This window comes from Ciconia boyciana, chromosome 6 (genome assembly GCF_034638445.1).
Source record: "Ciconia boyciana chromosome 6, ASM3463844v1, whole genome shotgun sequence".
Lineage (NCBI taxonomy): Eukaryota > Metazoa > Chordata > Aves > Ciconiiformes > Ciconiidae > Ciconia > Ciconia boyciana.
This window is the reverse complement of record NC_132939.1, coordinates 54564892-54588063: the sequence shown is the minus strand read 5'-3', so window position 1 is coordinate 54588063 and position 23172 is coordinate 54564892. Positions and strand designations below refer to the sequence as shown.

The 23172-nt window shown below is 38.0% G+C and overlaps 1 protein-coding gene across 5 annotated transcripts in view; it reads right to left on the bottom strand.

Annotated features, from left to right (window-relative positions):
- Window positions 1–23172, bottom strand: part of UNC79 (unc-79 homolog, NALCN channel complex subunit) — a 122278-nt gene that overhangs the window by 33616 nt on the left and 65490 nt on the right. For 4 of the 5 annotated variants that reach the window (XM_072865331.1, XM_072865332.1, XM_072865333.1 and 1 more), the window contains 11 exons: window positions 20982–21089; window positions 17213–17329; window positions 15156–15239; window positions 12682–12784; window positions 10734–10874; window positions 6700–6738; window positions 5619–5731; window positions 5447–5532; window positions 4371–4544; window positions 2474–2542; window positions 1767–1877 (listed from right to left, as the gene is read on the bottom strand). In XM_072865331.1, coding sequence (XP_072721432.1) covers window positions 1767–1877; window positions 2474–2542; window positions 4371–4544; window positions 5447–5532; window positions 5619–5731; window positions 6700–6738; window positions 10734–10874; window positions 12682–12784; window positions 15156–15239; window positions 17213–17329; window positions 20982–21089 — 1145 coding nt within the window. The remainder of the gene's footprint in view (window positions 1–1766; window positions 1878–2473; window positions 2543–4370; window positions 4545–5446; window positions 5533–5618; window positions 5732–6699; window positions 6739–10733; window positions 10875–12681; window positions 12785–15155; window positions 15240–17212; window positions 17330–20981; window positions 21090–23172) is intronic. The other variant, XM_072865335.1, reaches the window with a different exon arrangement.

Below are 23172 nucleotides of genomic sequence, written 5' to 3'. Positions count from 1 at the left end.
ACACAGACATCACAACTGATTTGTTTTTTTTCCTAACAGCAGTCATTAATTTGATATTTCTAATGCAAAACCATGGTAAGCTTTCAGAAATAACAAAGATAATGTAGTGTGGAGTTCCACTAAATTAAGCATTTTGTGGCTACAAATTGCAGGAGACCATTCACTAATGATTCCATTTCTGGGTCACCAGGTTGCATTAAACTAAATCAAGAAGGAGATTTTACCAAGTCCTATAATCCAAGCTTCCTGTGTGCAATTAAGTACTCAATATATTCATAGAACATTGAACCAGGAAGCGTGCAAGAGAAGCATGGGGTTTTTTAATACCATGGTTTTAATAAAACTTTCTTGAAATAACCGAAACTGTGGAGCATGAGGGGAGTGAAACATTTCCTGTATTTCACAATTTGCTTTAGCAGGCATACATGAAATAGTCTTATCAGACCACAAATGCAAGAGGAATGTCTTTGCTTTGGTTTTAAATGGGGCTTTTTTTGTTTCAATGAAAAAACCCCACTGTTGGCCTTTAAGTTAACATTTTTCTCACTTTGCTTTGCCCAAAGCCTTAACTATAGATCTAACACAAATTACTTCATAGTCATTACTTCATAACTTCCAAAAGCTGGACAGTCTCTTCTGTATTCAGGATTTTTTTCTTTCATAAACTCTTCTCTTTCAAATGAGACAAAAAAGGTAGTATTTGTTTGCTGTAATTAAACATACTGTTAGTTTCTATTTAATGCTTCAAACCATTACATTTGGTAAAAGTTTTTCTTATTTTCTTGTGCTGTTTTCTGTGAGTGTCATTGCTTTTATCATTTCTTCTTCACTGTTTGTTCAGTGATATTTTAAGTCTTATCAAGACTGAGGCAACGCGTGTTCCACTTGTACATTATCAATATAGAAAATCATGTAGCTACTTATGAGAGAACATTTCCTGATGAATAATTACTGTTTTGACAAACATATCGAGGATGGAAAACTGTGCACTTAGTGGCTGAAGCAACATATTTTCTCAGTACCTTAACAATCTATATAATGGAGCATATAGGGGCTTAGTAAAAGGTTTGATTGGGTTTTGTGGATTTTGTTGTTGTTCAGCTTCTCACCAATAGCTATAAAAATTAACTTGAGTAATAACTGAGTTATCTGTACACCATAGCTTTCATCCAGGAATCTTAAAAACTTCTTAAAGGTGCACACATACTGTTCTCTTTTCTACACAGCTTACAGCCACGCACGCCAAAGTGAGATACCTAATACAGAATGAAACAGGATCTAAGCTGGGAAGCTCCTAACTTGGAGTCTTCCACTTTACTTAGCTGTCTGTTGCCTCCCCTCACAGCTGTGCTCTCAAAAGGCAGTACCAGGAATATTTAAGTTTTTACTGCACAAGGTATGTGGCTAAACTTGTGCACAGATATATGACTGTACAGACATTTTAAGTCATGCATGAATACTGGATATCATCTCTACAAGAGAAAAACATTTCCAAGTCATGAAATCACACCAAAGTACTTTTCTGAGCAATGTTTTCGGCAGGTTCCCTTTATCTGTGTCTATACTGTGGATGTGAAACTCAGTATTATTAAAAGGCACTAAATCATGATCGCTACTTGATTAGCCAAACTACATTAAAACTGTTGACATGTCTGAAACTTGACACTGATTTCATCTTTACTTACATACATACTACTTGAGGGAAGTAGGACTTTGTCTGTCCTATTTTCAGTTGTCCCTAAAGGAAGATACAGTCTCATTGTTACCTTAGTGAAGGCTCGGTAGCACAAACCACACAGTTCCACTAGGTAGGCCAGAGTGAAGACAGCATTCTGAATTACAAAGCTTAGTAATTTTGAAAAAGGCTCCAGAAGACTCTGCAATGACATAATTTAGAGAAATCAATAACTGGTTGCTCAGCAAAACAACAAGCATTCCAACTCTGAAACACCTGAATGGAACAGCATTATTTTTAGCTTAGAGGCTATCTTGCTGGGATTTACACTGTTTCGGTCAAATGGCTACTCTATCTAGTATTTGCCTTCATGCTTGTATGAGAAATTAGAAGCAAAAAATTAGAAAACAGTTTCACCTCTGACACAGTGCTTATGAGATATAAGAGATTCTGTAGTATCTATGCAGGAAAACTTCACTAATCTCAGTGGAATTGTACTGCAGAACTTCTAAGGAAGTTCTTACTATCTTTTTTTTTTTAAAGAAAAAAGGAGAAAAAAAAAAGAGAACATCAAATCTTTAAGAAGATATACATTCACACCCACACAGGAACGTGATCTCACCCACACTTTACTGTAACCTAGATTTCAAAGCTCTTATTATTCTCCAAAGAGTATCGGACTGCACAATTTTATGCTTCTATATAATACTTTCCCAGCTAGGGGATAAGAAGACATTCATAGAATAGCGCAGGCTGGCTAAATCTGAGGCAACAGAGTTTTGTCTTCTTGGAACTTACCCTGGTGGCACTAGTGGTAGGTATCTTCAACAAGCAAATCATGATTCTTAAACTAGAATCTAGAGAACACTGTGAACATATTTGAAGGCAGGAAAGAAAAAAAAAGAAAAAAGAAAAAAAAAACCCCAGAGTTAGTACATTTCTGTGCATGTCTTGCTTTTAGTGGTAGCAGTGATGAATAAGTTAAATCTGAAAAATGATCCCTGATGATTGATCTTTACTTACTTTGCCTAAACTGGCTTATTCCTGAACACACAATCATAGCCCTTCAGTGGTAACATACCACAGCATGGGCCTTGAGAATATTTCACTAAAGGGCTAGTTTAGAAAAGTTAACTTTACCCCGTTTATGACAAAAATTTCCTAGAAATATATTTCCACTGTAATAAAAATTGATTGGGGGGAAAAAAGAAAAAAAAAAAAAAAGAGTGGGTTAGCAGGAGGTACGCACCATCTACCTCATGTTATATTTCTGTGGTTGCCCTGGGCTATGACATTTTCCCCCACACCCCAAGACAGGGCTGCAACTCACACCCCGTAACATCAGAATGCACCCTGGCAATAGCTGCTCCAGAGGCCCCTCTAAAGTTGTTCCTTATGGTGTAACTGATTTTTCTTCTGTGTAAATCACACAGGCTGCAGCAGTGAATGGGACTTTTCAGGGTCTATCCATTGTCTTGCCTCATCCCTGCTTCAAACATCTAGAACAGCAAAGAGTAATTTATGACCCTAGAGGAAGGAACAGGAGATGGAAAGTTCAGAAGCAAGCAATTGTTTTATTTGTATCACTAATGATACCTCCCATGAATAAAAGGGAAATCAGAGTAAACACTCCATCTAAATGTTCTGTGAATGGCAGATACGCAGTTAGAACTATTAAGATCCAATTAATTTCTTTTTATTTATTTCAATTAGACAAGATGCAACAGATTGGGGTGGCTAGTACACAAAGGGAATGGTTACTGCCTGTTTGGCTTACTAAGTGCTGCAGGATAGTGCCTCAATTTACCCAAAACCAAAACCAAAACCTAAAGAGGCTTCACAATCTGACTATTGCATAATAGTGTCAAGGAATTTAATATAATTCATGTAATTTGGTGGTGACACCCGATTTAGAAGACAATGTTATAAGTCACAAAGTTAGATTTTGGATTCTTCAGCTCATACTGAGCAACACTCTTTTGCACAGAAGAAATTACCACTGGGCTCATTCATGCCATAGGAAGTAAAGTCAGAATAAGGGCATCAGAATCCCGTGTTTACTGTAAAGACTCAGAAGTTTGTACTGTGTTTACTGAAAAGACATCTGGAAATGTACACAACACCAGGAGATAAGATCCCTCTGCATGTCCTCTGAGCACTCAGAAATCAGAGCCCAAAGCTTCTAGATTCAGTTTCTGCAACTATATTCTTATTACAGCCAGAACTACAACCTGGTCAGCCAGACAGGCTGGGCTCAATTCCCAGTAGTCTCAGTTCTCTCTGCCTGTCTGACTATTGTGTATTTTTAGCAAATTAATTAGGTGGTGCTGCTCTTCTTGAGAGTTTTATTTTGTTTTAACAGTTAAAAAAAGATGGATTTTTTTTTGCCAAAATGATGATTCTCTCAAATGCAGTATTCTAATCTGACAAAGACAGGGCATGGAAAGCATAGAGGAAAAAAGCCAACAAAGAGGTGAAGAGTACTCTGGTCAGAGTTGTTATGGCTACCCACAGAAAATATAATTAAAGGGATGGGTCAGACATACAATAAATCCAGTCTTCTGGAAACATTAGTTGAATTATTAGAAAATATTCACAACAACCCACTCTGATTTCTCATCCACAGCTTTCCCACTGTTTTGGTACATCCTGAACAATGGCAGTATAATTCGTTTCAGATGTCTATACATCATACCTTAAGTGGCAAAACACAAGGGAGTTTAGTAAGGAAGGTCTGAAACTGATTACTAATTGTGGTCCAGAGGTTGCTGGGCGAATCCATCGGCAAGGCTTCCATAAAGGTAGCAATATTTTCCAAACAGCGTAGCATTGCACCCCCTGCTGGTAAATTCTTTTTGTTGTTTAAACCCTGGGAAACAAAAGAACTGTAAACAAATGTACACATGCAGAAATGACCCCTTAAAGAGTATTTGGAAATGCTGAGGTTAATTTGTTCAGACCAAATACTACTTACCTCTTCTATAATGCTAATGATAAAATGTTGTGCAGGGAATTTGAACTGTGTATGTGACAGTTAAGTCTAGTTCAGTTCCTAAAGTATTGACCAAAAGATTTTGAGCCAAAATGTTATAAGCAGGGTCCTAACTCATAACCTACTTAGACTGGCATGGCAGTGAAAAAAGCAAAACTCAAAGTATTCACCAGTGGATTGCCCATGTTTTGCTTTGGATAGTTTTAAACAAGATATGTTCATTGTTAGTAGACCGTGTATGCATTTTTGACTTGTGTACTAGGGTCGGGCCTGGAAAGACATAAGTGGTTTTAAAGTGATGTCAAAATCTTTGTATGAAGCAACTGCCACGTTCTTGGAAGAGCAGGATACATGCAAGTGTCTAGTGCTAGTGGAAGGATAAAAGCTACAGTAGAAACAGGCCAAGTGCACAGAAGGCAGTCAGTGAAAGGCAGGCAATAAATCTTTGGACTACTTAGAGAAACTGCCAGCAGATACAGGGGAGAGGGACAACTGAGATGTATGAGCAAAAATGTTCCTGAAAACCAAAAACAGTGCTGGGGAAGGGATGGTCAGGAGCTGCACGGGGGGCGGAAGTTATCAGTGAGAGCAAAACACAGAAGGAAAGAAGGAAAATGGTGAGGACAGCCTAATCCTGCTTCCCAGGGAGGACAAAACAAAAATTCACATCGCTTTTGGTGATGCAAGTTTGAACTCTTAATGAATGAGGAGAAATTATCCGATATGGCTGATAATGCTAATAAAACTAGCACCATTAACAGAGCTGATTGCCAACATACCTCTAACAGCTGGCTCAGAGCAGCGATGGAACTCAGCTCACTGAAGTCCATAAGAGACATGGCCAAGGTCCGTAAAAAACTTCCATCTGAAATTTGAATTACATTTTTACACTGACTGTCCATACAGAGGTAACTGAAAGGGTCAGAAATGCACTCAGGTATTGCACATTACCTTTAATATTGCTCTGGAAGAGCTGGGGAAAGATGCCATTGGGAGCCAGCTGATGGAACACACAACGGAGGAACTGCTTGGCCACACCTGCAGCATTTCCAGGGATCATCATGCTGAAATGAAGGGAAGGAAAAGGAAGAAGGAAATTGCATTGCAGATGAAGCACTTCTCAAAGCTGACTGCATGGAAAAAATAAAGATGATCCTATTCCTTTTATTTATGGAAGTGTTCAGTTATGAGTGAGACAGTCAAAAGCAAAACTGTCCTGATCCCAAAAAACAGTTCAGTATGTTGATTTTATTACTTCAGCTCGACTATGCAGAGCTGAAAAAGTTATGTACACATACCTAAAGTACTTAAGTCTCAATAAATTGTTGCATTTTTCCTGATTCTCCACATAGTTTTATTTGTGAGTCATCTGAGCTTGAAATATAATCCTGCTCTCCCCTTGTGTATTTCAGTGATACAGGAGGAGGTTCTTGGCTTTACCGTAAAACACATGAATTACAGGTAAACACACACATTATAATACTAACTTGCCTCTTGCAGTTTCCTTCAAGAGATGAAGTACTTCCTAAACCCTCAAAAAATGGTTTCATTTAAAAAGCTGAAGTATTATCTATTTACTCATAAACTGCACATCTTAACACTTTTTACAGCTTCTCAAAATGAATTTGTCCTATTCAGCATCTGATTCACATAATGAGACATCACTACCAGGGGTTCTCCATGGCCAAGGATGATTCACTTGGTTGAATGCATGGAGATAGTTTATCAAGACAAATACTGAACACAGAATAAGCTGGAAAAAGCTGCACTGAAATTGTGGAAACCAGAAGGCATCTTTAAAGAACGTCTGAATCTGAGTTTTTTCAAGTTCAATACATATGAATATGGGCTCCTGTTCATCTTCAGAACACATGAGATATTTGAAACAAGTGGGAAAGGATAGGTTTTTCCTCTTACTCACAAACCTTAAATAAATTTTTAAGAAGTTAAATTTAGTTGATTTCAGGGCCAGGGAGGATGATGGTTTAGATTAATTGTTTAATTTTGGCTAGGGTATCCTTTGCTACCATACCTTTCTGCTTGATTAGAAAAACTGGTACTTGATGCCAACCTGGAATAAAAATAAAAAAATAAGTGAAGCTCATATGCTTTTTTTGTGTTTCATTTTTAAGTAAGCCAATAAAGTATCATTTTTTTTAATAACAAACAAAAATTTTAGAGAACATTTAAAATGTCACCAGAAAGGTTGTCTGAAGATCATTTAAATTCAGTCAAATCACGTTTGCATGACATATAAAATCTATTCAGTCTTGCAGTCTCACAAATACTTAACAGTTCTAAAGACAATTCTACCTGCCTCCCTGTACTAGCATGAAGATAATGAAGTAAAGCTATTGCCTTACATGCACATCATGGATAATTAATAACCTAGAGGGATTTGGAGAAAAAAAAGTTTGCCAGAAGCTGCCTACTGGCTGAATTGATTAACACAGCAACACAGACTAAGCCAAAATTCTCTACTTGGCAGTCTGAAGTGAGGCTTCTAGTTCCAGATTTTGGCACCTAAATAACTGGCCTAATTTCAGAAAAACTAAGTACCTACGAGCTCTTACAAAGTCAGATGAGAAATACTGGGTTCTCAAAGATCAGGTCATTTATTTTAGTACATAAATATAGACTCTGAAGCCAAATATGGGCATTCAGTGATGAAAATACTGAACACAATCTTAAAGCAAAATAATGCACTTCAATATCCAGGACATGTAAATGAATAGAATCAGGGCTTATAATATCAAAGCAACACACCTTTAATACTAAAAGCCACTAAAAAGGAACTATAAAGATGTACACTGGAAGCATTTCTTACATACAAAATACCATGCAATTTTTCTTTTCATCTGCTGGGCATCAGTATTTCAGCTGGTATAAGTTGATATGTCTAAACGGAAAGTTCATAGAGCTACGCTAATTTACATCTGCTGATGATCTGGCTTTCAATGTTCATCTTTGATTCACGATCCTTTTAGGCTGGATTTAGCTGTTCCTCAATCCACTGTCAGCCCCTGTTCTGAAGACCGTTTCCTCTCTAGTCACCACTGCAAAATCCAAAAAGGACCCTAAGGCAGCTCAGTCGAATGCATCAGTGTAAACCAAAATGGATGGTGATTTTAATTAATGATGCATGACAAGCTGGGAACACAGCATACTTTCAACAGTGCAATAATCTCAGGCTGGATGGGGCAGGGGATTGAAGATTATATTCTCTTCAGTTGTCCCACCATAAATCAGAAAACCTCACTAGAGCCCCTGACTCCACTGTTGTTAAGAGTCCACACTAAAATACAACATATTCATCCTGCTGTGCAAAGCTAATTCTGGGTGAAAACAGGTCTGAAGCCACCTTCAAGCAATAAAGACCTTGATTCTGGAATAACTGTAGCATCTGCTTACATTAAAGCACATGAGGATTTCTGCAGAATGCAATGAGACTCACCACATGTCCAATGGACATTACACTTATTTTCAAAGATCTACTAAAGCATAGAAATACAATAGCATAAAATATTTCTTCTAAAAGAAATCAAAGTCCTGTACAAAGTTTTTCTCTCCTTTTGAATGCAATAATGCAAGTGTGGTTTTTATGATAAACAAAACATTTGGTTTCTAACTTTGGAAAAACTTCATGGGACATGAACTACACTAAACACTTGGGAACGTCTGAAACTTTTTGAAATTTACAGCTTGTATGTATTTATCATTACTACTCTAAATATTTTGTTGTACAAAGGCCATGAACCCCCATCATTACCTCCACTTTGTGGACCACAAAGCAGAACAGTAAATGGATAGTAGACAGTAAATGGATGTGCTCAAATTTGTACATGTTAAGAACGGAAGTTAGGCTTTTCAAAGCTCCTTACTAACTCAAGAGCCTAAATGCCATTTTCAAACAGGGCTTTGATGCTTGGAAACCTAAATCTCACTGGAAATCAATGAAATAAGAATCAACAAGTCAAAAATCTTGACTCAGGAACTAGAGCATAAAGTTAAGTGCATGCCAGAGTCTTATAAACATGTAAATCTCTAATTGTCAGTAACTTGAACCCAGAACTTTTTCTCTTCTGAAAATCCCAATAGATGCCTATCTCTACCTGTGGGTACCCAAATAACTTTTGAAAATCTTTCTGTGTATTGTTTAGGTATTCTGAAAGACCCTGCATTTCCTAACCCCCTGTTTCCTCTTCTAAGCATGAAGGTAGTAGTTCTTTTTCTAAGAATAAAAATGCAAGAAGTCTAATTCATTCTCACCTCTGCTGTGAGATGGATATTTGGAGGTAATGATATGGCACTGCTTGATGAAAGACAGCGACTTAGGTTATATATGAGGCACCTGAATGCCTCTCTGCTTGTATATGCTACTAATTTTGCATTTATTCAAAATAATTCCTTTGTGGGGAGCCTCGTACTGGACTTAGAATTTGTCAGATATGACAGCCAGTAGGAACAACACAGGATCAGGAATTTACCAGGAATACCCCACATTGCATGCCATCTGCTGCTGTAAAACAATCAGCTGTCTCAATCCAAAGATGCAGCATTTCTTCCTCAAAGCACAGAAGAAGGTAGCCCACTCGGCCCTCATCCCTTGACAATTTATCTTTCAAATTATTTACTCTCTGTGGCTGTAGCACTGCTGTATTTACAAGAATCACACAGAATGGATAGCATCTGTCTAGATTAGAAACTTTGCCTCCATCAGAGTTCATTAGCAGTGACAGCAGGGAACTGCAGCCTTGCAATTAATGGAAATGGAGGGCTTGAATAGCTGCTGTGTTTAAATGGAATTGGGAGGTAGTGGAGAGGCAGGGCTGTGAAGAGCCATGCCCCTGCAGAAGTCAGTCAAGCAATTTTAACTTCAGTCACTGAAAAGAACATGGAAAAGGAGAGCTGCGCATCATTTCCGCACTTCTAGTGCTACTCAGAAGTTTATTCTGAAACACCCCCAATGCATCCCTCCACCTCTTAGGCAGGAAGTTATGGAAGTGGCCAAGGCAGCAATAGCAAGTAATACAATAGTAACGGTGCACTTCAATTATCCCATGCACACTGGGTAAAAATCACAAGAGAAAAAAAATAGACACCAAATGTTTAAAACCTTATCAGAGACAATCTCATGCAGCAGCTGGTTAGGAAGCCCTCATAAAGAGATGTAACTCTTCACTTAATTAGCATATAAAATATGGTTGAAAAGCCTGAAGAGCTTCAGGTATGCTAACGAATGATCATACCTAGGAGTCAACAGTCCTCCAGGAGCAATAAAATTCAGAAAAGCTGATTTGTGCATAACTCCTAAAGCAGGAACTACATAAAAGTGAAAAATTCCATCAAACAGCAAAAAGGGGTAGCCAAGAGAATTTGGTCTTTACAAGAACAGAAGTTGTTTAAGTACATTACATTGGAAGCACAGGGACAAGGTACGCCACTTGTTAAGAAAGACTTCAAGAGAGCAGAAGAAAGGAAAGGTGAGGGAGGTTATCAGAAAAAAAGTGGCTTCTTTCAAAAAGCTGAAGTCATGTCTTGAAAGCAGAAAAGAGCACAAATTCTAACAAATCCAATGTAAAAACCACAAGAACACAGGCCAAAAAACAGTTCAAGGAGCAACTAGCAGAAGGAATAAAAACTAACAGTAAATTTTTCTTCAAATAAAACGGGATCAAGAAGCACACCAGAGTGTATGCTGCATCAATTGCTGTTCAGGTAATAAACAGGGCACTCAAGGAAGATAAGGGTACTGCAGAAAAACTGAATTAATTATTTACATCACTGCTTATAGTGGGACAGGCTGGGGAGATTCCCGAGCTGGAACCTCCTTTTGGAGGGTAAAAGGGGAGGACATCAAAGGAGCTGCCCAAAATTGAAGTGACAGTGGAAGAAGTTACATAAGAAATTGATAAAATGATGAGTAACAAAGAAGCAGACAGAAAGAGATGTTATTCACATAAGAGTTCTAAAATATATAACTTCATATAGTGAAGTTTATGTAAGCCCAATTCCAGGCACAAAATTCTGTCAATCATATGGGAGACAGGAAAGTTTTGAATTTACCTTCCTACAGACTGCATGATGTCCAACAGCAGAGGAGCAGCCAAGTCTGGACTAAGGTGAATGAAGGTTGAGAGCACAACTATGGCCAGGCCTAGTGTCTCTTCATCATATTCTTCAAGAATAGCCCCACAGTCATGGCACCTGCAAAGAACAGTTTTAAAAATTGACATTAACAAATTTAAAACAAAGTATTACGATATATATGTATGTGTATAATTATGTCCTTTTAAAGTACTATTATTTAGTACATTCTAGTCAAAATTTATTTAGAAAGACAATGTAATTGTGATCTTTCTATAATTAATAAAAGTCCATGGCTTTCAAACATTAATAAAGCTTCTCACTAGCTGCACTGGCTGTTTCTTCACTGACAGATGAAAGAGGGCCACAGGGCAGGCCTTGTTTTGGGTCCTTCATTGGTAATTGTTAGCAAATTCCCTCACTCTGTATTGGACTGCTTCAGTTTGTACTATCCAAGAGAAATCTGCCGCATTGAAGACTAGACCTCAGCAATGTGAACACCAGCCAGTTCGTGCGACTTGGGCTCAGGCGAGGGCTCAAGTCCCTGGCATTCTTCTATTTAGCAGCATAGACACAATGACACTCATAGATGATCTTATAAGCGATGGAACAATTTCACATTGTCCTTCCTGTCAGTCATGAATTATGAATAACAAATTATACAATTAGGAAACAATGATCCGATTGGTTCCCACAGCAGTTATAGCTATTAAGAAAGAAATGAAAGGACCTCTCAGGGGCACAGAACCTTAGATTTCAGAGAAGTCTCCTTTCCCAGGGCAGATTTGCTGCTGAGTCACTATTCCTTCCTGAAACGCTCAAAGACAACTGATGAAGTTCTGAAAGGGTTCCATAATGTCTAATTATAAAGGGGATGTCACATTTAGAAGAGATGAGACAGGCTTTCACAACCTACGAAAAAGGCAAGCCAATGTGGGAAACTGGCTTATCTCAGCCCAGTAGGAAGGCTTGCTTAATTTGATCAATCAGTTGCTAATGACTCCAACAGGTTGTGGTATTTTAACTTAATGGAATTGTACAGGCAATTTTCTTGCCTTTGTTACTGAACAGAAAGAAAATATGCCAACAAAGTCATGAAAGTCAAGCTCAGCTGGTCTGTATGTTAATAGGTGGTGCTAGAGTTTTGGTGAAATGGCCAAAGGAAGTGTCAAAGATAAGCCTAACTTTTGGGATGCTTCACTTTGTCGCACAATAAGGTCCACTTCCAGTCACAGCCTGCACAATGGCCCTGTCTTTCTTCAGTGATCATCCTGGCATGCCTGTCTACTGGACTGAGCGTAGAAGCACAAGCAAGAACTTACGGTTTCTCTTCCCAGTTTTTGACCAAATCGATGCATGGCTCCCTGCTGACTGCTTTATTTCTCCATTAAATGAGTACATTTATGTTTAACGCTTTCTTTAGAGGCATTTTAACCAACCAATTAAGGTTAGCAAAAGCTTTTGGGATCAGTGAGTATCAGCATTAAAAATGCTATGTTGGTAACCGTTGATGTGTAATCACGTGTAATCTATTTCAACAGAAACCCAAAGGAATTTTAAAAAAGAGCTTTTCTTTTTTCCTAAGGCAAAAGTGTTTTCTGATGGATCACAAGGAACCTTTGATTTAAAATAGGATAGTAAGTGCTTCCCCTGCCCTCTGTGCACATGCAATAGCCTCAGTCATCATTTTGCCTGTGCACTCACACAGGTCCTACTGAATTAAAAGCACATATTGATGGCAGTGTTTAGAAAATGTTTACCTTGAGGTAAAAAAATTTTTTACCTCAAGGTAAAAACTTAGCATAAATGCAAAAAACTTAGCATAAGTGATAGAATGGACTTCATATTTCCACAAAGTATATCTATACTTTACCTGACCTATTTGAAGTTCAACTAGTTCTTTGAAAGGAACAGAAAAAGAACTTACTTGTCAGTCATCACAGTGGGCTGGTCATCAGCAAATTCTTCTGGTGCAGGTACAAACATACTGACTATACTGGGTGCTGACAGCAGGCTAGATTTTGTGGCACCTTAAGGCAATTAGGGGGAAAAAAGTAAAAAAAGGAACGAAAAATCACTAAACATAAATCCAAACTGGTTGAAGAGCAGACTTCTAAAGAAGAGCCATATGGTTTTACTGTGCACAGAAATAAAGTGTGTCTACAAAAGGATATATATAGCACATTCCTTGCTTCTGCCAGATTGTTCCAATTACCTAGAACTATCAATTAAAAAAAAAATTTAAAAGAAATACTTGGAAAAAAGATAACAAAGCACAAAAATTCCAGGAAGGAGGACGTAATTGTATCTACTAATTTTTTAGGGAGAGAGGATGATTCTACAGTTGCTATGAGACTGGACACCAAAATATTTGCAGTCTTCTCACGTACTTCCAGGGAATTGCCTTCCCATAGTTCTCGGTGACATAAAGAAGGAAATAAGTTCATATGTCTCAACATCAGGTCATCAATCTATTCATACCATCCTTAACAGACGCATAGGAGAGAAATCAGGAAAGGACTGCTAGAAGAAATAATTCATAAGGACTTGAGAAACATTGAGAATATTGGAGGGCTGATGATTAGAAATGCTTTCTGTTGAAAGTCTTCACAAGCATCTTTATTCTCCAAAGCTGAGTTGTTCAGCTGGAGGCATAGCCACTGTGATCATGCCAACATATGGGGTTCCCTTTGCCTTTGGCACTTTTTGTGCACCTAATTTCTGATGGATGCTTGTTTTAATAGGAAAAGTTATGTATAATGGAAGATTCAAACTCTTGGCTTCTCTGAGTCCTGCCTTCCAGAATTGCAGCAATATAGGGTAGTCTGACAGTCTAACATCTCTCCAGTATTGTGGTTTTCCCACCTTGGCCCCTTTGTTTTCATCAAGAAGACAACAGCAATTGCAGAAAAAAAACATACAGAAGAGGCAACTCTCCAGCTAGTCTGGTTGCAAAGAAAACCTTAAGAAGAATAATCAGACTCATTCATGAGCCATCAGAAACTTGGATCAAAGCTACTGTGATGTACAAGCTGTCATTCATCTGAGATGCCTTGTGATGATGATTTAAACAGTTAGCAGTTTTATTCTCCAGGTCACTAAGACAGAAAGAGAGATTCAATTCTTAAAGAAAAATATCTCTTTTGGTTGTCGCATGTAGCTGACATGATAGAGACAGCATTATTCCTGTTCCCATACAGCTCAGCTCCAATAATGAATCCAGGGAGCTCACCTGGTAGACACCATCATTAGGTATATAAGCTGTCCCCAAGGGCATCTCCTTCTAAAGACCAATCTATGAAAAGCTCATTTTATGAACCAATTTTTAGAAGAATATCAATGCCCTTTTGATGCCAATTCAACCACAGATTAAGTAATCCATTATCGACTTTCTTGCTGGTTGCTTCAATCTGCAGATGTTAACATCAGCTTGTTCTGATAATATTTAACTATGGAAACAGGAGGAAGCTTCTCCACCTAAGCTAGGTTCAGATGGAATTTCTGATGAGATAATCCTGGTTACTGCAGGAAAAGCAAATTTAATATCAGCTCTCAGGCAAAATAATCTAAGAAGCTCCCACAATTTCTGAACTCAAAATATGTGGAGTCATGAGGGCTTGCTTCACAAGCATAAGACAGGTTTTAAACAATCATTTTACTAAGTATGGAAGGAAATATTTCTTTTATATACAGAGTTAAGTACTTCATAATTGTCCCCTGAGATTTTGTTGGATATGAGCAGACACTCCAGGAAGTCCAGAATACCCTTCAGTAATGTAGGACACCATACAGAATGGAAAGAAAAGGAGTAGATTTTCACATATTTTTAGCCATTTTTTCCCCCCTCACAAATGAATAAAGATCACTCTACCATGACTTTGGAAGTTTCACTGTCATGTTCTCTAGATGTAAGTCCCATTGCAGCACACGAATGCTAAAAGCTGTCATAATGCAGGTTACAATGTTGGAATAAGACTTAACTACTCAGAATAAAAATGTCCTCCCTCGTGAACTGAACAGTAAGAAAAAAACATGATTTAGGCAAAGAAGGCAGGTCACTGCCCCACTGCAAGGCTGTAAGAAAGTCTGGATGTATTTCAGCTGTGAGGGAGGAGAGTTCATAAAGAAATGAGATTCAACCACACTCTGCATACAGAGTGTTTATTTCCAGGTTGACAGCCAAAACAAGTACTAGCAGAAAGCCAGTACGTCTTATCAGTTGTCCCTGTCTTGAATAAAATGTCTTGTCTAATAATTTTTCAATAACCTACATTCTGCAGGACAGTTGAGGGCTTTAATACAGCTGAATGGAACATAAAATTCAGCATCATTTGGTACTAACCAAAAAACCTTCCTGGCAGTCTTAGCAGAGACAGCAGGTCAAACGGACACTGAACTAACCTCTGATTCTGAGTGGTGGTCCCTCCAAGTCTGGGTTTAGGCAAACAGGGACATTGCACAGCCGCTTTCCATGCTGTATCTGCTCTGTGAATAAATACAGAACTTCAGTCTCCAGAACTATGAATCCAGCATCTGTCACCAGCACCACAAGTCTTAAACAATTAAAACAAGAGAAAGACAAATACAACAGCTATTGAAAAAAACAAAGAAAAGAGTTAATCTTTTAACCATAGAGGCTAGGGGGGAGAGAAAGATGAAAGAAGTCCACAAAAGAAAAAGGACACAAATAACCTAATACCAAAGAAGGCATTTTAGACAAGTGTCATTAAACAAGAAAGGAAGTGCTAGCTGTAAAGATTCAACAAGATATGGAATATGAGTCACAAAAAGAGAAAGACAGTGTTTAGAAATACCAAGAGACTAGAAGTCAGGTATAGTTTGTCCTGACAGAAGCTAGACACAAAATTATTGTATTTTACAGATGGCAAGCTTGGGAAAAAAGTGTTTTGAAATAAGAAATGAAAGAGACACATGATACCTACCAATGTAAAAAAAAAAAAATAAAGCATGCATGAACCAAGCATGCATCATACACTTATGTGGGATAAGACTATTTCCTAGTTGTTATACCTGAGTATAATGAGTCTTAAAATTGTGGTGTGACATTGAAATGTGATCAAGTAGTCACACTGAGCATTTGTCCTGAAAGAAAAAACCTGTTTTCTGTCCAAAGACTAATTTTACTTTGAAGCTAGTGGTTGAAAAAGAGACTGAGAGATGCAAAGCTTTCCAGAAAAGAACATTTTACTTTGTATCTCCATGCTTGGAGGCCTTTAGCTGGAATGAACGTCGGAGGGAAAAGTCATAGATGTTGTGAAGAAAGCTAATGGACTTGGAACCAGATTAACAAGACAGAGTTCCTAAGTGGTTTTGAGTACTGACTTGTTCCTTTTGAATACAGGCTAACTACTTCATGCAGAATGAAAGCAATAACTTCATCTCTAACCACTGCCTGAGAAACTAGGTGATACCAGCTAAGTCTCTTCAATAAACAAACTTCCCTGCTGATAGGACAAAAATACCATTGTTATCATTGACAAATTCTGACCTTTATGATTTAAGGATCTCATGCTGAGCACGCTACTCAGCAGACTGGAGCAGAAATGATAATCCTGAACTATATACCATAACTTTAGCCATTCTTCAGCTACAAGATTCAGTTTGATGGTACTTGATGCTGAAGGCTGAATTAAGCAAAAATTTTAACTCAGCTGTCCAGAACTGGTGGTGAGACATTCATTCAGCATGCTAAGTTCCATATAACGTTTTAAGCATTCCTTTCTCTGGATGCATCTGGATCTGCTGATAAATTCCTAAGAAGCACGATTCTGTAATATCACTAACATCAAGATGGGCAATAAAATATTTAGCATTTATGATAAACCAGAGTGAATTCTTTGTTTGTGACATCTGCAATGAATTTGGTCATAACAGAAAACCTTTTATAGAAGAAAAAAACAAACCACTTGAGTAATGAGGAAATTATGTGCTTAATTTGGTTTTCATTGCTTTGCATTAATCTTAAAGGGAGAAAAAACAGGTCAGTGAGTGAACAGAAACTTCAGGTGTTCAGCACGAGCTGGCAGAAACTTCTCTAAAGAGAAATAAAACTGGCTGGTATAAGGCACAACTCCGTGGTGTACCAACACCATTGTAAACATACAGGCAAATAAATGATTCCATGCACCAGGGATGAAATCCTATACCTAATGAAATCAACACTGATACTTCCATTTCATTCAATGAGGCCAGGAAATAATCCAAGTAATACGTGAAATTGTGGGGACACCGCTGTACCAGAGGGACTACCTCCCAAAATGTAACTATTCCAATTCATACCAGGTGAGAATCTGGTACTCACTATAAAGTTTCACTTTAGACTTGAGATTGATTACTTATCTGCAATGGTAGAATAGAAATACTCACTTTTTAAATGGATTGATACAGAAAGTAATTGGTTTAGGAAATAGAAATAAAGAACAATAAATGCAGCTCACCAGTATCCCAAGTGCTGATATTGTGGGGAGCACTAGACTGGTGTTCCAGCTGCCTCTTCATTATCTGGTTCATTGTCAGAGCTCCCAAAGAGCCTCTTTTCATTTGTCTGAACTGAGCTGCAAGTCAGAAATGCAAAAGGATTTCAGGGGCTCAGACAACATGTAAACCTACTCTTTTTTCCTGATCTTACAAGCCAGCATGAGATAAATACTGAAAGGACAATGACTGCTTGCTCTAAGGATCTTGCTCGAGTCAATATGCACTTTTCACACAACTACACAGGGTACAATTCTGGCTCCAAATGACATCAGACATAAGTGACTTGGATTCAGGATCTCATCCGCTGTGTCAACTGTCAGTGCCTTTTTGTCTCCAAATATCATGAAAGCTCTTCAAAACACTTGGTATTTGTGAAGTGTAAGATACTACCCCAAAATTCCCATGCTGACAGGTGATAAATGTATACATGAATCTCACTCACATACAATGTACCGAGGAAGGAAACTCGGTCTTCTCCCAGCAAAGTATGGAGGACTGCTCTGTCCATTCTCACCATAGGAAAACAAATTCACTGACTGTGTACCACTAGCACCCTTCATGGGTGATGCAACCTGAACAGGCCTCCTAAATACCCACCACTCAGGCATACCACCTGCACATTATTCTGAAGTGTGAAGCCAGCATGCCTTTGAAGATGGGTCCCTTTTGTAACTTCACTGCCATTCTTCTTACACGCAGCTATCAAGCAACAAGCATTGGATTTTTCCTCATCCGACTATTTACAATACTTCTTTAAATGGATATTACTGTTTGCTTTAAGAGATGTGTCTCACTGGATAATGATCCCACACAAAAAAACCCCAAACCATTGTGGATTTAAAATTTAAGACTTTTTTGGTCATGTATTTTCTCAGTGCTTAAATGGAGGAAGAAACAGATCATATACAACTCCTGACTTTCTTACTTTTTTCTCCATTCATAAGAAAATCCAGATTGAGCGAACATAATACATTTGTTTTGACAGTTGAGTCTGAGCAATGTATTTCCGCCACTGAAACCAAAATCATTGTTCACAGTATGAAGACAGAGTTTTAAGGCCCTGCCTGAACAAGGCATATGAGACTGCTGACACACATCTCCATGCAGGAAAGCTTTTAAAATGTTGCCTTCAGTATATGTTTAAGTGCTTTCCTCAACAGGGCCTTGAAGCAAGGGCAACAAAGCAAAATCTTCTCCTAAGGATTATTTTCATCTGCAACTACATTCAACATCATTAAAAAGAATATTAACATAATATCAGGTACTTCTGTACTAGAATTCCAAACAGTACCCAGCTAAGCTCTGAAAATAAACCCAGCATTTCACATTATTAACCATGATTAAGAAGTACAGACGAGGGATGGACTACAATTTTCAGAAAGGTCTAAGAGGTTGAGTGCCTTCTCCTAAACTTGCTCTACTCAGTTTCTATCTCAGCGTTTCAAATTCAGAGAAAGCAGAGTATTCCCTAACAAAACAAATACAGGCCCTGAGTAATAATAAACACAATGATAACTTCAGTGGGAATCTGCACACTGAAATTATTTTATTAGGTGAAGTATTTTAAGTTTTCCCTCATTGTATCCTTTGAAGGTATCAGAGTGCATTTAAACTCTATTTTTGGTCCAAGTACAAACTTCTCCAGCATCGCTGCAAAGCAGTCCTTGTATAATTGAACTTCTGGAACTGAACCAGACCAAGAGACGATTCCATGTTTCACTTTTAAAAGTTATATTGCAGCTGCATTTCACAGCAAATTAGGAGAAAAATAGAATTGCCATCGTTTCCAGGGCAAGGATTTTAAATAGATGCTTTATCACTTTATCAAGCATAGAATTTCCTGATGAAAGAACAGCAATTAACGTTAGAACTGACAAGACTGCTTGGAGTGCAGATGACTGTTAAAATATAGAAAATAATTATCTCTTTGAATTTTCTTAACAGCTTTTGCGACTGTAATTAAAAAAATTTCATGCATATTTCACATAATCAGGCTACTGTTGAGCAGGTTTGGATTTCCAGGGTTATTTACCTGATTTCTCAAGGACAGCCATGATTTCAAATACTGATAAGTTAAGAAAAAAATCTAAAAGACAAAAAACCCAGAGAGCTGCCAGCCTTTGAACAGTGTTGGAGCCAGGCTGATTGCTGTGGACCAGCACGTGACTTTTCATGCCTGTGACTGGCTAGTAGCATAGGGAGGGAAGTTTTCCTTGATCAGATTTTCCACAAGAAACCTAACAATCACGAGGAGATCAGTAACCTTCATATAGTAGCTGGTGAGCCATTCATATGTTAGCTAGTGATCTGGTCAATCATCCCTCCATTGCTGTGGAATTCTCTACTCAAGAAGAGAAGTCCAAAGGCAAAATCTTCCTATCACGGTTAATGATGTATGCTTTCTGTGGCCAGGCACTGGCTGTACGAGTAATGTTATCTACTTGTGTTACAGAACTGCCTTGTGCTCACAGTCCTGATCAGGGCTTATTATGCAAAGCACTGTAAAGACACATAGAAGGTCAAAGACACATATTTCAGCCTAAACAGACAAGAGACACAATGGAAGGATTCATGTCCCTTTTTGCAGTTGGAAACTGAGGCACACAGAAAGAGGAAAGGAATATTTACAAAGGAATGCAGACTTAATACCATATAGATACTATTCCCAATTTCATATATTGGAATTTACAGGAACACCTAGCACTCAGTGAAACCAGACGGAGATAGGTCTTAACTGGCATCTCTTTAGCTGCTTTAGTAAGTGACATCTGTATCATTAGGTAGCCAACAAATGTACCCTGACTACGAGATGCACATGACACAAGACACTTGTGGTAAAACTGGAGAGGAAACCTCTAATTTGGAGTACTCATCTAGCATGTCTAAAATAACATCTTCCTTTAATAGTCCAGACACCCTTTCCAATCAAATCAGTAGATGCTGAATTTCACAAATTAAAATTTAACTTTTCTACAGCAATCTGAAATTGCAGTTCAGAAAGATGGTTGAGCTGATCTAGCAGCTCACTGGTATCAAAGCAGGTCATCATTTCCCCTCCCTTTTCTACTAGTCAGAGTCCTGCCCCATCAACCTTTGGATGTGTTACTTAACATTGCCTAGATGGACAGGCCATTCTGGATTTTCTTAGTGTTGTAAGATGCCTCCACCTTCCAATGTTATCTACATCTGCTCTGTTAAGCCATGTGTCTATGTCTACTTAAACCAACCCAGCTCAGTTTCCATTGAAATGGGTATGGGAGTCTCAGATAAACAGTTACCGCATTTCAGCCAGCAGCTGAGGAAGTGGCATTTCAAGGCATTTTACAAAAATTGCAAGAGATTTTTTTCCTGAGGTACAGTAAGAAATGTACTGAAGATCATAGTAACAGCCCTGTGGAGCTCTCATCCTCTGCTTCTGTGCACTGACAGTTGACAATGCTTTCTCTCACTGGAAAATAAACATTCAGCTTTAGTGAAACATTGCTTTTAGCTACCTACTCTAATTCAAGAAAACAACATCTGTCAAATTTGCCATGTCACAACAGAAAATCTTGCAGCCACTAACTGCTAAAGTCCTGCTGACCATCAGAGATTCAACAGATCTAATGATATCCAACATAGCTGTAAGATTCAATGACACTCAGGGGAAGTCATTTACCATACATGATATGCATCTGATGCATAAATACAGCAACTTAGATTTAATCCTCAAACCAGAGGTAAACTTACTTGATATGGAAGAGTGACTACTTGTCTCTGGGACACCTGCTTCAAGGGTTGGTGCAGATGATGACTCTCTTGGCATTTCCAGTGTTGAAAGTCCTTTGGCAGCAGGATCTGCATATGAAAATTGTGCTTAAACTCCCAGTATTTAGAATCAATAAATATCTTCCATCCATTTTCTCCCTGGATGCCTTTTTCACATCTTTTCAGTCATCCATTCACCATCTGGCATTCCCAGCAGTTTTAAAAGGATTCAGTGTGTGTGCCGTAAGAATTTCTATAGAGGCTCAGGGATCTACTGCTTAAAGTCACTTTTTAAAGGAGATTTCTACCTATGCTCTTTAGAGCTCAGAAGTAATATATGCACATAGAGTTTGATTTTGATCCCACTCACAGAGTGTTTATCAGGACCACCAACATGGAAATAAGAGAGGTACCACTAGTAGAAAGCTAGTCTAAGTGACAGCTCAGCATCTTTTAAAAGCCTTATCTCCAACATGTTATCAATTTTCATTCAAAAGGCTGCTGATCTAGCAATTGATGCTAAAGATTCAAAGAGTTTAAGATTCTATCATTAAAAAGAAAAATAAGCCATTAAGACTAATGTTTTTATTTTATGATAATTGATACTGTCAATATGGGAAGAATAAAGCAAAGAAATTTTCAAGTGTTGATGGCTGGTTTCAGCATAGCCTATAAAAATGAATATGTATCTGTGCTGTAAAAAGTCTCAGGCAGGAAACTCTGTAGCCCAGCATCGTGCACTTGAAGAAACAATGCGTTAGGATATTTAATTCAGAGATCAGTTATATCATAAGCCTAAAACATATGGAAGTATAATAGGCTGACAAAGCTTGAATAAGACTTTGAAATTATATTCAGCCCATTATAACGGTGATAGTAAGCCTACTTAAATGAATTACAACACATATGTTCTCAAATAAAGTAATCAATAAGGCTAAACAAAGCAAAACAGAACATGAGATACATTAAACTACCAATGTCACTAAATTACCTAGTTATCTGAATTGCCTATATCAACCTGTAATGCACTTAATGAGTCATTGTGAATGTTCTATGCTCCCCTTGGATGACGTACTTAGATGCATGCAGCCAAACGACCATCATATATGCTATAATCCTAGGTTCCACATGGTGTTTCAGAACTGGGACAGCCCTTCCAAGCAGTTTCAAGGATGATAGTGTTAGTTATGGCATGAAAACTGGCCCTTACTAATGGTCAAAAATCATTTGAGTCTAATTGTACAATTCTTTCATGACCATTCTTCTCTAAGAACCTATGTGAAAAGTTCAAAAGCACTGGGCTCTCTTTTGTTTTTACAAAGCTCCAGCAGTTCTTCAGCTTACTGGAACCATACACGGTACGATAGGCCTGAAACATAAAGGGAACAGCATAACTATGATCACACTGAATGATTTCTCCTTGTTAAAGTGGAATATCGTAATATAAAATTATACTATGGTTCCCTCTGAAGCAATTAAGAAAGAAGAAGTGAGGTCAGGACTGCATAATATTCCTCCTCACTTCACTGGCACCAAAGAACTGAGGCTTGAAGGATTCTTTCCTTTTTTAATTAATATGTTAAAAAAAGACTGATAAAATTTTAATAGCTGAAAAACCCTGGAAAAAAAACAGCCACAGAAGTAAAGAGGCAGCAGCATACAGTTTTTAAAACTGTTTGACACATCCAATTGGAAACTGAGGAAACAGCTAAAACACACTTCTCTCCACCTGAAAAACTTAGTACCAAAACCCTGTATTGAAATGACCTGAAAAAACTTGGGATACACAGAAATACTGTATGGCTTCCCCCATGCTTGAACTTTAAATCTTTAACAAACACAAGCCGTGTAAGCTTGGTGGATACCCAATATAAAGAAGGCTACAAATAGTTTTTAGTGTATAAAAACAAAATATGTGTGTATATCTGATCCTAAATGCAAACTGTGGTTAACTTCAAGTGCTCTTAGTTCGGAAGTCTACAGCCTGCTCAGCTTTACACTTTGTGATCCAGTCTGCTTCTCACTGCCTTATGCTTGCAGAATAAATAACGGCCAAAAATCACTACACACACAAGAGAATCAGTGTAGCATGGATTAGATTAGCAGGATAAAAGGCACAGAAGTATGACAATTTTTCTGACTTCCCTCATAAAGAAGCCATGGAGTTTCACTC